Source organism: Salvia splendens, chromosome 5 (genome assembly GCF_004379255.2).
Source record: "Salvia splendens isolate huo1 chromosome 5, SspV2, whole genome shotgun sequence".
NCBI lineage: Eukaryota > Viridiplantae > Streptophyta > Magnoliopsida > Lamiales > Lamiaceae > Salvia > Salvia splendens.
In genome coordinates, this window is record NC_056036.1 from 8621127 (window position 1) to 8636632 (window position 15506).

The 15506-nt window shown below is 39.1% G+C and overlaps 2 protein-coding genes across 2 annotated transcripts; both read left to right on the forward strand.

Annotated features, from left to right (window-relative positions):
• Positions 1 to 906: 906 nt before the first annotated feature.
• LOC121802872 (transcription factor TCP24-like) lies at positions 907 to 5188 on the forward strand. Its single transcript, XM_042202563.1, has 2 exons — positions 907 to 2039; positions 4080 to 5188. Coding segments are annotated over exons 1-2 (891 nt in total). The 5' UTR covers positions 907 to 1149; the 3' UTR covers positions 4081 to 5188.
• Positions 5189 to 12937: 7749 nt separating this feature from the next.
• Positions 12938 to 15373, forward strand: LOC121805595 (F-box/kelch-repeat protein At1g30090-like). The gene is made up of 2 exons (XM_042205512.1): positions 12938 to 13099; positions 13465 to 15373. The coding sequence occupies exon 2, from the start codon at positions 13966 to 13968 to the stop codon at positions 15181 to 15183; it is 1218 nt and encodes a 405-aa protein (XP_042061446.1). The 5' UTR covers positions 12938 to 13099; positions 13465 to 13965; the 3' UTR covers positions 15184 to 15373.
• Positions 15374 to 15506: the final 133 nt, after the last annotated feature.

Here is a 15506-nt window from a genome sequence, read left to right on the forward strand (position 1 = left end):
AAATTACAAATCCTAGAAAAAAATTTACAAATCCTAGAAAATAAATTACAAGTCCTAGAAAATAAAAAAAATGAAAAAACTAGTTCTTCATTTTGGCGCGAAGGTAGGCGATCATCTCATGGTGTTGGCATTGACGAAATCGTCCATCTGTCAATGGTCGTTGTTAAACCACTCCATAGAAGCCAGAAATATTGAAATACAAGAGGATTGAAATGGAGAAAGTGTGGAAGAAGGTGCACAAATTAAGTATATAGGCAAATAAAATGAAAAAATTAAAAAAATGGAGGGGACTTGTGGCCCGGCCCGCAAGACATCCAACGACAGGCCGGGACTCTTCGTGTGCGTCACGAGCACACCTAACGCCAGCCACGGACGGACCCCAGGTGCGGCCTCGGGACGCGACTGCGTCACCGAGACCGTCCCAGGCCGGAAGTTTGGTGCATTTAACGCGGCCCACCGCGGGACCCAAGTGCATTTAAATGTATCATTTTAATTAATAATGTCAACATTTTTGTCCATAACAACAACAAAATTAATACAATTACCCATATAAATATATGCACGCACATATACTACTACCTCCGTCCCTAAAAGTTTGTCTCATTTTTTCATTTTCGTCCGTCTCCCAAAGTTTGTCACATTTCACTTTTTACCATTTTTGGTAGTGGACCACATATTCCACTAATTCATTCCTACTCACATTTTATTATAAAAGTAATATATAAAAGTAGGATCCACAATCCACTAACTTTTTCAACTCACTTTTCATTATATTTCTTAAAAACCGGGGGAATATGTAGTACTATAGAGATAATGTGGTGTACGTATAGAGATGATGTGGTGTACGTATTTTGGGTTTCTTGTTGCAGGGTTAAAGAGGGAAGAAAGACAAAGGATCTGTGAGCAAGCGCTTTGGATTTTTGTTATTAAAAACAACTGCAGAAAAAGCTTTTTCTCCCTTCTAAATTCACCCAACCCTTTATCTCTCTTTTCTTCAATCTTTCACCCTTTATACATTTAACTCAGTACATTTAATCCCTCCCTGATCCCTACTCTTCTCTAGCTACCTAGCTAGCTCCTTTTTCAGCTCAAAAACCCTAATTCTCCAAACTCAGCTCTCACAAAACCGGTATGAGACTCAAACTGTAAATGGAGGTGGATCAGATCCCGTGTAAATTCCCCAATATTAGCAATGGCGGCTATGCTTCACCGATAGCAAGCCAGAGAGAGAAGAACAAAATGAACGATGAGCAAGGGGAGAATCAGCGGAGCGGCGCGGCCGATCCAGGAGGCGGAATTGGCGGACTCTACGGCTGGCCGTCGTCGCGGATAGTTAGGGTTTCTCGAGCCACCGGCGGGAAGGACCGCCACAGCAAGGTCCTCACATCGCGAGGGCTGAGAGACCGCCGCGTTCGATTATCGGTTAACACCGCCATCGAATTCTATGATTTGCAGGACCGATTAGGCTACGATCAGCCGAGCAAGGCGGTGGAGTGGCTGCTCGCGGCTGCGGCTAGCTCGATTGCAGAGCTGCCGCCGATCAATTCCCCCTTTCAGCTCCCGGATTCCGCGATGGCGGCGGCGGGAAAATCCTCTATCGGTGGTAGCAGCAGCTCCGAGACCAGCAAGGGCTCGATTGCCAGATCTGAGAAGGCGGTTAAGGAAAATGAGAAAGAGAAAGAGAAATCTTCTTATGTTGCTTCCTTCACCGAGCTATTGAGCGGAGGCAAGGATGCATCCGATGAGAATTCCAACTTCTTTCCGATGGATTACTTCACCAGCGGTTTCTCAGCGGCAGCGGAGCTACAGCCACATTTCTCATTCCCCTCCGATCAATCGAGTAGTAGGGGGACCCTTCAGTCCAATTCTTCACAATTTCCTGCGAAATTGTACGGCGGCGTAAACCAGCGCCATTTTTATCCCGGATTGGAGTCGCGATTGCAGCTCTACTACGGCGATGGGGATCAGGGAAGCGATGGCAGAAATGGTGGGCAGAAAGCAAAGACAAACCCTGATTTCGGTCACTCTCAAAACAGCTGGTAATTTAATTAATTAAACAATCTCGAATTTTGTTGCTAATTTGGGCTTGATCATTTCGTCTGCTGCATTGATATTGATTGCTTATGTTATGTCCCTTTCTACATTCTAGTCCGGATTTGACGTTTTCTTAAACTATGAATCATTTAAGAGGCCGGATGTTAACAAAATCATTATATGGTTGCTTCATTCTTCATATTTTTCTGCCGCTAAATGAACTAGTTATGTGATTTATTCCAACTTAGTCCCAGTAGTTTATGCTGTTTTATGTTGAAGACCAAGTCTAAAATATTAAAAAGAGAAAGTATAAATTTACATAAATTTAGTTTTATTTTTAGTGATAAAATTTAATTATTATATTGATTGTAAAATAATTTTATAACTTTTTTTTTCAAACACCTTTACGGTAATTTTATAACTTACTATACTACTAGTCTATGTTTTAAAATATACTATTGTTACTTATTTTATTGTTTACTTTCTAGTTTTTTACTTTGTCTTTCGTGTTATTCTTCTATATTTTGTTTTCTTTTTTCATTAAATTTTCTTAAAAAATCATGATCATGGAGTATATTATTATCACCACCCAAGTAAACTGAAAACTCAATTAGAATAGATAGATCCATTGTTTTAAGAAACTATGAAAATGATAAAATTATTCTAATTTTTTAGTACATACAATTATGTAAATACTACCTACCCACTGTTAGTAGCTTGAGATATTTAGCTTGTAGTACAAAATTATACTTTAATCACTTCTAAATATAAATTGGAAATATATTAGATCTTGTCGGACATATTCACAAAACCGTCCCAATATTTGTAACGCCTAAACATTTGTTCTCGAATCAAATTTTATACTGTACTACTTTTGAAAATAATGTGTCGGGATTCACCCTCTTCCAATTGCGTTTAAGAAATTATTTTTGCCTTTTAAATATCGACACATTTTTAAGAGTACATTTAAACGTTAGGACAACATCTTACTATGTTTTTTCTCAAATATATTACTACGATTTTAAAAATAAAGAGCATTATACTCTTGAGGGAAAAAGCACACAAATATATATTCTTCTATGAGTATTAGTAGCTAAAATTACTAACTTCACAAAATTGAATCTTACCAGGCAACTAAGTATTATGACATATATTACCTTAAAACATAAAATGTTTTCTAATTACTTTTTTCTTAGATAAATGTCTTAGTTCGACTCGGTATGAATTTAAAAAAAGTATAAAGAAAATGTGGACTGAAAATACTTGATTGAATATGAATTTTATTTTTGTATATATGTAAGTTTTTAATAAAAATAAGGGGGGGGGGGGGATGCATTATTATCATTTGATGGCATACGAATGAAATAGTACTAGCGGGATTGTGAAAAGTGATTAGCAAAACGATGTCGTGGATACCTACGGCTATGAATAGGGACCGTTATGTTTGGTTTGATTTGTTTGAAGCATGAGAGACAGGTGTGCAAATTGTGCGCATGTTAGCGCAAACCCATGCCTTTTTGTAAAATCCTTGCTTATTTTAATCGATGATTACATTAAATAATTAGCTGCGCTCTGACAATTACACACAGAAAAACCTTTAGCTGGAGTTCAACAGTTGTCAGTGCTTCGGCGCTCTGTCTCAGTATATACATACACAGCACACACATATATGTGAATCTATAATATTATAGCGCCTTAGATATCTGTATTTAATTAGGGGGAAATTATGGTTTATGCCAATAAAGATAGTAGATTTACTTTGACAAGTTTAGTAAATAAAACTGAGGGTTATTTGCTTATAAGCTCATTTATATATAGGATTTCAAGTTATAACAAAAATTAGATCAGATATCTTACTTCGTAATTAGGATTGATTAGATTAAATTAATAAGTAGGAGTATGAGATTAAATGATGAATACAAACACAAATAGGTTCTGTGTATATAATAGAGATACGTAAAAAATAGTAAGAAAATGGTTTGACCACGTATATGAGATATCATATCCAATATTGACAGTATTTATTTCATGCATGATATATGCAGATGTAGAGACAGTCAGACAGGAGAGGTATAAGAGAAGCAGCCTAATTTTGTAACCAGAAAAGACTCGTACTCTGTAGTGAGGCTCAAACTATTTATTTACAGAAATTCTTGTTATTTTATCTATATATTTTACGGGAATTATATGCATATATATAACACATCAATATTATGCACACAATAATATGTTTCATATCAATACTTAATACTACAACAATAATATTTATTTATGTAATGATTTTTTATGACAATTTTAAACCATCAAATTAGATCAATGGTCTAGAAAGGTTCCTAGCTAATAGGTAAAAAATATCTTGATGGCCATGTGTATTGTCTATCGAACTTTTCTTTGACATATACTCCACATATTGACAGTTAATACTGCAACAAATATTTTGAGTTTCTAGATATTGAATGGGAGAATAGGCACAAAAATTAGTTTTCATTTTCTTTTCTTAGTTTTTTCTTAGTTTCAATCTTCTGGTACAACGCTTGGTTATTGAATACTCCTACATCATATTCTATTTAGAAATATATTCCCTCACTTTATATTACACAAGAATCTTTTCACTAAATGGGGTAAAGTCATATGCTCATCTCATTCTTGTGTAGGTTTGACATCGTTCAATACTCCTTCTCAAGTTTAGTAACAAGATTACTGATAGTTATCTGTCAAGAACTTCTTCAAAACTCTTGAAATTCGATTGTTTAGTTAAAATGTCTGTCAACTATTCTTCTAACCGAATATAGAAAAAACTCTACCACTTCTCTCTTGATCTTCTCCTTGATGAAATGCCTTATCCACTTCAACGTGTTTTATCTGATCAAGTTGAACCAGATTCTCTGATATGCTAATTGCAGTCTTGTTGCGGCAATAGATTTGGCACGTATGTGTAGGTGGATCAAATCTCTCTGAGTAGCTTCCTAAGCACAATACTTCACTCAAATCACTCTTTACTCCTCTAAGCTCAGCTTCAGCACTTGACAGCGATACGACTTTTTGCTCCTTGCTTTGCCAAGTCACAAGGTTTCTATCGACAAATATGAACTAAAATCTGCATCCGTGTACCTATATATGTATTTCCAAATATGCTCGTATTTTTGGAACAAAATTTCATGTCCATATGTTCTCTTTAATCACCTTACAATCCGCATGGCAACATCCAACTAATCGGTGCGTAAACTGGCTCACCACTCCGACAACACATTCAATATTTAGTCTGGTATGAGAAAGACACATCAACTTTCCCACTAGATGCTGATATCTCCCTCGACCAACTAGTTCAACTAGGTGTCAGCTGGGTTGTAGGAGTAATGTAGTCCAACATTCTTGTCTCAGCAAGAGGTCTACAACGTAGTACTTATTTTGGCACAAAAAAAATCCCTTAGTTCATATGGAACTCCAATACTTAAGTACTTCAATGGTCCAAGGCCGTTTATTTTGAACTCAATGAATAAGTTTGCCTTCAAATTTTTTACTCTAGCTCCTTCTGCACGGTCAACCCCTGTGAATTTACAATTATCTAAAAAATGCTAAATGATCAAATATATCCATAACATCTAGAACATAAAAAATGCACATTGCCATAAAACAAATAATGGAAATTAAATTAACGATGCATGAAATGAAAACACATAGTAGGATATAAAGAAACCAAAATTTAAAATGATGATCTCTACGTACAATAGAGCCGTAGCTTTAAGGCTAACACCAATTGAAGAGAATGTTTAGAGCATTAGCAATGGGCGCCCTAAGGCGCGCCACGTCAGCAATTTTATCCTCCTACCTCCCCACCTGCAGTGGAGCGCCCTAAGGCGCGTCCTAAGGTGCGCCCTATGGCGCGCCACATCATCATTTTATTGTTTTGTTCAATTAATTTTACTGTTTTCAAATAACAAGTAACGAGTAAATAAAAAACGGTCTAAATAACAAACGGCGAAGTTTTAATAAAAAAAAGTTACATCATTGAACTAATAAAAAAAAAACTAAGTCGGACCAATTCCCAACTTCCGACGCAGCTCATCGAGTAACGCCCGGAGATATTCGGCTTCGTCGGGGTCGGTACACTTCTTGAGGGCCCTGTGCTTCTGCAACATCGTCCTTGCCATCGACGTTGTTGCTAACGACTCAAACGCGGTGGCCGTCTGGGTCGGGAGCTCTACCGGGACCGGAGCTTGGGTTGCAGCGGTCGACGATAAGGTCGCGGTCGCCTTCCCCTTGGCCTTCGCAGCCTTGACGCCGGGAGGACGCCGGAAGGACACCGGTGTGCCGGAACTCCCTTCATCCACGTACGTCCGGTTGAGGTCAACCGGGTGGTTGCCGCTGCCGCTGCTCGTGTAATCACCAGCTTCAGTGGTCTTCGTCCTCTTCGGCGCACCAGTGTGTAGAATTCCACCTTGGAACTTCTGCTTGTCCCTCAAGAGCGCCCAGATGGCCTCGTGCTTGAAGTCGCCGTACATCGACCGGTACGACAACAACGCTTTAGCGCGCACGTCGCTCGCGCTCTCGCCGCCCCCCTGTGACCGCGTGAACTTCTCGAACTCTGCCGCGTACAAGTTCACTTGCTTCTTGACTTGATCCCAGTGCTTGCGGAGTTGCTCACGCTTGCGCTTGTACGCGGTCGGCGGCTTCACCGAATTGTAGAGGTCTGCGATGCGTTCCCAGTATGCGATCTGTCGCTGGTTGTTCGCGAATATCGGATCTTCCGATATATCTACCTAACACCGGGCCAAGGTGAGAGTTTCGTCGTCGTTGTAGTTCGTACGGCCGGTGGCGTACTCATCGCAATCACCGGGAGGCGGCAACTTCTGCGCCCGCTGCCGGTTCCGCTTCTTTCTGGCTGGGGCGGAAGCGGTCGCGGCGGGGTCGGGATCGGCCGCTGCGGTTGGGCGGTGCGGAGACGGCTCCATGTCAGACAACCCATATGATTCCGTACTGAAATCGAGATCGTAATGGCGTTCGTGTCGAACGAACGATAATCGCCGGGTTCTTTACCCGGCCAATGCGCCCCTGCGCTAAACGTAGGACTATTGGGGCTTGAATCCATTTCGTAGTAATTATGTAATTGTAAGTTTCGAAAATGAAATCGAGTGAAATGAAATGTTACAAATGAACGGTATTTATAAAAAAATGAAACCGCGTGCCATCGTCCGCGAACTCCAGAATGGGGCGGACGATGGCGCGGACGATGGCCATCGTCCGCGACAGCCGCAATGGGGCGGACGATGGCGCGGAAGATGGCCTTCGTCCGCGCTATCCTCCGCGACCGAAGTATAGGGCGCGACTATCGTCCGCGCCCTATGGCGCGCACCCGCAATGGATGCTGACGATGGATGGCGCGGACGATGCGCGCCATCGGGCGTGCCATCGTCCGCCCATTGCAGATGCCCTTAATGAAGAAACCAAAATTTAAAATGATGATCTCTACGAACCTTGTGGGATTGGATACGATATACAATTCTCAATAAATTAAATATTGAAATAATTTTTCAAAAAAGCAAAGAGCGAAAATATGAAGAAGCATAATTTTTTAATACTACTATTCAATATTGAATTATATGAACTGGGATGAAAAAATGAGAATGCAAAGCATAAAAAAAAGAAAATTATATTAAGTTATAAATAATTTCATGGCGCAATATAACAATATTATTTGTCAAAATAAAAGGTTATTTAGTGATCAACTATTTAATTACCTGCTTTAGGTATTGATATTCAGATTTCAAAATTTAGGGAACAAAACCTTTCCCATTACCGTATGCAAAGCATATTTCAAACTACTGCAGCAGAATGTCACAAACACAAGTGGTGAAGTGTCTTTAGATTTATAGTAGATATATAAAAGGGCACATAAATGGGCTAATGGGTTTCAAATAAATACAGGCCTAATATTTGTACTCATAATTTTGAACGACACCCGGTCCCTAGTTGATCTGCAGATCTTCTCACCCTATGTTCAAGATCAGTGGCGGATCCAGACCCCGGAAATGGGAGCCGAAATTTTTATTTTAAATATTAATAAATTAAATATTTAAATATTAAATAAATATTATTTTTAATAAAAAAACAAATAATATTATATTACTAATATTTAAGTAGCACCAGCTTCGTTCATAAAATATAAACATGTGTTAGCTTGCAAATATGTATTGTTCATTTAAAAATATAAAATTATTGTAAATATTATATACATAATCATCGTAAGTATTATATACAAAAGTGTAAGTAGAATAGTAAATATTTAGATTTCAAAAATATTTAAAATGTATATTTTGTTACATAGAGAATAAGAGGCATGGATCATAAATTATAAGTACTTTAGGACAAAACACATTAACACAAGATTAAAAATGATTTTAACTAAAGAATATAACAACATAATATATGCAAATTAGTAAAAGTTTAGATTTCATGTAAAGGTATTATTTAAGAAGAAATATGAGTTGATAAAATAAAAATAAAATAAAGAATGGAAACAATATGTTCTTGTTGAGGGTTAAACCCTAACCTCTTAGTTAAAAATCCAACAACCAAACCATTGGACTACTAAATTTTATATGACATTTATTGAAAATAAATACATTTCTATACTCCACGGAGGGGGCGGATATGTTATTTTCGGCTCGATTCAAGAGAAAGTTTTGGCTCTCTGAACGGCCGGGTGTTCAAGAGAAAGTTTCTATACCCCCATTCCGCCGGTGTTCAAGTTTCTTCTTTTGAGTCGCAGTATCGCACCCTTTGTGGTGGGAGCAGAGCATCCGTGGGGTCGGTGGAGATCCCAAGCTCGATTCCGGCTATGCTCATGGGCGGATGGTGGGGTTGGTCGACCCCTCCGACCCCACCTAAATCTGTCCTTGGTTGAGACTATCGACTTTATATTATTATAAATATTTAGAAAAGTTCAATTGTTGTAATAAAAATTGGCAGGTATTTTAATATATTTCCTCAAAAGTTTTAGCAGTCTGACCTCTCTATATACTCCCTCTGTCCCATTAGAAATGAAACGTTTTCCTTTTTGGTCTGTCCCATTAAAAATGAAACGTTTCTAAAAATGGAAACAATACTCACTCTACTTTTTCTTCTCTCTTACTTTACTCTCTCTTCATTAACTCACAAAATAACACTACATAAAATCTCGTGCCGAAAAGCAAATGTTGCATATTTTTTCTTCTCAATATTCTTTTAGCCATATTTTGTTCCCTCATATATCTTTGGTCTGCTTCTACTCGGTATTGAGTAAGACTAGCCATGAAGTTGATGTTCCCCTAAGATATTTGTGTTGTATATATGGTGTAAATCTGCTAAACAAACCAGCCCAAGAAGCTTCGCATCAAACCTCTCCGATGAAATTTGATGTCCAACAAAGATGAATTTAGATAGAATCCAAACAAAGATGAATTTAGATAGAATCCAAACCTCGCGTTGTTCTTCCGGTATCTACTCGTGGCTTTCGTCCAAAACACGAGCTTCAACCTCCAATTTTCAATGGAAAAATTAACAGATGAGAGGCATCATAATTCCTCGGGCTTCGAGTTTAATTTAGCAAACTTTGAGAAAAATTAAATGCGTATCAAACATTGGAATAATTGAAAAACAAGGCTCTTTTCTGGGTTAATTGATGTATCAAACCAGCCCATAGGAATAATTGTTAGAAGATTAAGGAATAATTGTTAGAAGATTAAGGTCGATTCAAATGAATCGACATGTGAAAGATGGCGCAAACAGCAAACAATTTACAAGGGTATACAATTCTATCCATTTATAAGCATAATTAGGATCTCTTTATGTAAATCCTTTTGTTTTTGAAGGTGCATTTAAATCTATAGAATTTTATTTACACCTTTGAATTAGTAAACAAGGTTTGAATTATTATATTAAACTTTAACTAGCTACCATTTTAGATATGAGACTATTTTTATGGATGTAAGGATTATATCCTATTATAGGCGTGTCATATTTTTTTGGGTAATCCCATATAAGTGAAATATTTTTTTAACAAAAACATTACATATTTATTCTTTGTGGTACACAAACAGGATTTTTTTAGTAGACAAAGGGATTATAAGAAATTGAACTAGATACATTCGTAAAAGAAAAACTCGAACTAGTATATATCTAGTTCAATTAGAGCATCTCCAAAGGGTCAGGTATATTAAAAAAAATGGTATATCTTCTATTTATCTTTTTAAAAAGGAAAATATATCATTAAAAAGTATTCCTTCATCCGTCCCACTCAAGATGTCCATATTCTTGAGTAGCACGAGATTTTAGAAAGAGTTGCTAAGTAGAATAAGTAGCGAGAAAAAATGTAGTTGAATATTTTAATGATGAGAAATGAGAGGGAGATTTATTTCCAAATATAGAAAATGAACATTTTAAATGGGTCAAACTAAAAAGTCAATTTGTACATCTTGAATGGAGCATATGGAGTAACATATTCCAAAGGTAAAAATGTATTGTATATATAAAGGTAAATTATTTTCTAAAATAAAAAAAGAGTACAAGATGCATTTCAAAATATACACGTATAATACATTCTCAAATACATTCCCCTTGAAAAATGATTTTTCATGAAAAGAAATAAATATGATAGTTATAGAAATTTTAGCTCTCCACAGAGGCAAATATACTTCTTCAAAAATGAAAAATAATATAATACATTCTCAAATATATTTTCCCTTAAATAATGATTCTCATCAAACAAAAAAAAGGCAAATATGATAATTATAAGACTTTACTCTCTATTTATTTATCCCCTTGGAGATTCTCTTATAAATATCCGTAAACTTTTAAACCTTCGTAAAAACCATACTCTAAAAGCATCCACATTCGTGCTCTTGCCAACGAGCACGGATGTGGGCCCGACCCCACTTTTTCTGCCAACACCCACATCCGTGCTCTTCCGCAAGGACGAGCACAAGGGTCCCACCATTCCATTATTCAATTTAAATAAAAATATTTCCACAAAATTAAAATACATTAAAAATACCCAGAATAATATTACAAATAATAAAAAAATAAAAAATTACATAATTAAATTCCTAAAAAATAAAATTGCATAATTAAAATACTAAAAAATAAAAATTACATACTTAAAATCCTAAAAAATAAAAATTACATAATTAAACTCATAAAAAATAAAAATTACGTAATTTAAGCGTAAAAATGCCCCCGGGGAAGACTAGTCATCATCCGGCAATACCCCCAACGTTCTTTGGAGACCCCGTATCATCGCCACATGATCGAAGTTGCTCGGGGGTCATATTTGACCTATCGGCCAAATTGAGTTGGGCCAAAACCCCCCACAACGAGTTGGTGGGGGTTGAGGTGGCACATAGGGAGCGGGGGCGGATGGAGTCGCGGCGCGACGGCGGTTGGCCGCCGCCTTCTTCCTTCCTTGCGGTCGGCGTTGGGAACCGCTCGGGCCGGCGTCGGGGCTACCCAAGTTAGCTCCGGCAAGTTGGCTAGCCACGTCTTCGGAGCCGGCGTCGGATAGGGATACCGACCTTGACCGTTTGGAGGAGCCGGCGTCGGATAGGGATACCAACCTTGACCGTTTGAAGGAGCCGCTAGAGGAGGATGTTACGCCTCCCCTATACTTCGGATACGACCGCGTCTCCTGCCAAATGTTGAGGTACTTGAACGGCTTGTAGTTCATGGATTGGTAGGTCGACAAGGCGGAACTGATGATGTCGACCTCGCTCTTCCCGGAGGTAATACCCCTGGAACTTTTGGATTTCTTCGTTGGCTCTGTATATGGCGTTGCGCTCGATTGTTCCAGCCGACCGGTTTTCATTGTACTGGCGACAGATGCGCCACCAATAATGATCACCGGATTGGTTCGTGCCAACCTCCGAATCTTCGGAGATTGACAAGAACGCTTTGAACAATTGCTCCATCTCCGCCGGAGTGTACGGTGTGCGGACACCGCGAGTAGGAGGAGTCGGAGTTTGGGAGGGGCCGCTCGACCTCACTCTAGGCTCGGGTATCCACCCGTATTGCCCTTCGGGGGCATCTTGGTCGTCGATCGGGTAAGGCCAGTAGCCACCCGAAACTTCCGAACCTTGGGTTTGAGGAGGGGCCGAATATTCCGTTTCTGGACTAGGAAACGGTTGTGAACCGAACCGATCGGGGTTCCAACCGTGGGAGCCGGGGGGTGATCGTCGTGGCCGGACATTGTTTTGTTGTAAGAGTAAGAGTGAAAGAAAGATTGAAAATTGAGAATGGAAATGAGAGAATTTAGATGAGAATTGTGTAGTGTGGTGTGAATTTTTGGTGTGGAAGTGGGGGTATTTATAGATGAAAATGTGTATTTTTGGGAAACAAATTGAAAAATAAATTAAAAGTGGGTAGAAAACGTATATAAATTTTTGGGAAGTGAGAAAATATTTTTTTTATTTTTAATCGGATTTTTTTAATTAAAATCCGATTTAAAAAAAAATTTGCCAAAGGCTATGCCGTCGTCCAATAGGAAGCTGCCACGTCGTCTGCTCGCTGGCACGAACGTGTTCAATGCATTGAGCAGCGCCGTGCCAGCGGCAAGAGCGCAGCGGCGGACAGCTTATCCGCGCCGCTGGCACGGACGGATGGACGAGCTTGTGTTCGCCGATGTGGATGCTCTAGACAATCAAATCCACAAAATCCTGTTGAATTCAAAATGTGAAAACGAAGAAGCCAAACACGTTGATACAAACGTCGCTTCAACGCGCCGAAATCGCGCGCGTCGGAATCATGAAATCAAAAATGGCGTTTGCCGCATATAATCTTCTTTAATCTAAGTTATTTAATCAACTAATTGATTAATTATTTCGTAGTTAAGTCATTTAATTTAATTGAAGCTGGACCATTAGATCTTGCACGAATGAAGATGTCATTCTTTTAATACACTCAACCATGATAAATTCCAAACAGTTTTCCCAGCTGATAACGCCAAAAATCTCCATAAAAAAAGTAATCTTTCCGAGTAAATCATTCGCTACCGTGAAATCTGCATCAAACTGCTTGTTTGATCAACAAGCAATCCGTGAGTTTGATTTTCCCTTTTTCCATTTGGGCCCTTTGAATTTTTTTTTTATTTTAATTTTTGTTGTTACTGTTTGTTTGCCCTAATAATGAAGTTCCTTTCTTGAGCTACTTTCTTCTTTGCCCGTGCCTTGTATGTTTATTTTTTACTTTATCTTATTTTGGCTTTTGACATCTGAACTATTGAAATCTTGCACTTTTTGGTTTGTGGGTTTCTTGAATTTTGAGCTGATGATACTGTGTTCGATGTGAATTGGGAGTTTTGTGAATTTTTTTAGTAGTTTTGTATGCTGTTATTGTGAATCTTGAATTGTACAGTTTTTGTTTATGATGTTTGTTGCTTTCTTTTTCATTTTTCTTTCTCAGCTGCGTGTAAAGACTTTTGTGATTCTTGGATGCTGAAAAGTTTGTAGCTTTGATGACGTGAAGTGGAGATGTGAAGGAGTGGCTGAGGTTTTGGTGAATAAATTGAATCAGTTTGGTTTTATTTGTTTGAAGCAAATGAGGTTGGATTGGAGATTTTGATGATGCTTGGTATCGTGAATCAGAATTGTGGGAGAACATAGAGGTGGAGAAATTTGAGAGTTTGTGATTTTGGGGTTTGATGCTTTGTAATTTGGCCTGAAATTAAGATTAAACTGTCATTTGATGCTGTCGTGGTGGTTGTTTCCCGACAATTTTGAGCATTTGTAGTGTGAGGGAAGAAGTGTTCCTCAAGCATTAGGTTGTGTATAGTGATTGATTTTGGTGTAGCGTTATTGTCGTCGTTGTTGTTGCTCCATGATAATTTAGAGTGTTTGAAAAATATAGTGTGACGAATAAAGTATGCTTGAGCATTAGGTTCTGTATAGTGATAATTAGGAAGAAATGCAAAGAGTTCGAATTTCATCACATCAGTCTCCGGTGCATAAGCTGGGGGATTCGCAGATGACTTTGTCTCCGAAGTTTAAGTTAGCTGCAACATGTTCTGCCTTGCTTGACCCTGCACTACAGTTCGAGCTATCTATGAGGGGGGAGCCTTTGATTCCCGGACTTCCTGATGATATTGCTCTGCAGTGCCTCCTTCGGTTGCCGGTCGATAAGCACACAGCTTGCAAGGCTGTGTCCAGGCGTTGGTACTCTTTGTTTGGAAGCAAAGAGCAATTTTTCACCCTGAGGAAGGAGCTTGGGTTTCACGATCCATGGCTTTTTGTATTTGCTTATCACAAATGTACCGGGAAGATCGAGTGGAAGGTTCTAGACCTCACCCACTTGTCGTGGCACACAATCCCGGCTATGCCTTGCAAGGACAAGGTGTGCCCGCAGGGTTTCCGGTGTGTTTCCATCCCACACGAGGGGGCTCTCTTTGTTTGCGGGGGAGTGGTTTCCGACGTTGACTGTCCGCTTAATTTAGTGTTGAAGTACGAAGCGCGTAGGAACCGTTGGACGGTCATGAAGCAGATGATCACAGCCAGGTCGTTTTTCGCGAGCGGGGTTATCGATGGTATGATATATGTTGCCGGAGGTAATAGCACGGACTTGTTTGAGCTTAATTCGGCCGAGGTATTGGATCCTGAGAAAGGCATGTGGCGGCCCGTTGCTGGCATGGGGACAATGATGTCCTCGTACGACACGGCAGTTCTAAACGGGAAGCTTCTCGTGACAGAAGGCTGGTTTTGGCCCTTCTATGTCGTCCCTAGAGGTCAAATATACGACCCATCGACTGATAATTGGGAGGATATGGCTGCTGGGCTCCGGGAGGGATGGACAGGATCGAGTGTTGTGATGCACAGTCGCTTGTTTGTGGTGACGGAGCATGAACGGACGAAATTGAAGGTGTATGACTCAGGAGATGATACTTGGGATATTGTAGAGGGTCCGGCTTTACCTGAGCAGATATGCAAGCCATTCCGTGTCAGCTGTTGGGAGTCCAAGATTTATGTCGTTGGACGGAATCTCCATGTGGCCATTGGCCATATTGTGAAGCTTGGTCCGAGTGCTACATGTGAAAAGAAATGTAGATTTTCTGTTCAGTGGCAAATGGTGGACGCTCCTGGAACCCTCTTTGACCTAACGCCGTCAAGTGCACAGGTTCTATTTGCTTAGAAGGTGTTTGTTTTTCGTTTTTCGCTTTATGTTCTTGTTTTGTCATGTTCGTGCTGCTGCATGAATAACTATATGAGGGTCTATGAATTAGAGGGAATTGCTTTGTATGGATTGCGTTTGTTATATAAATATATACATCATATATATGTGTAAAGGTTATGAATATCTATACATGTTTACTTTTGCCTTATATCAATTTCATGATAATGCATCTATAGAAACTCTCCATGCATATTCTTGTTCATATGCTACTATTTGTAATCGAGGTTTTGAATTCGTGAGTTCATCTCATCATGCTTGCGTCTTGTATAAGACGGTCCTTG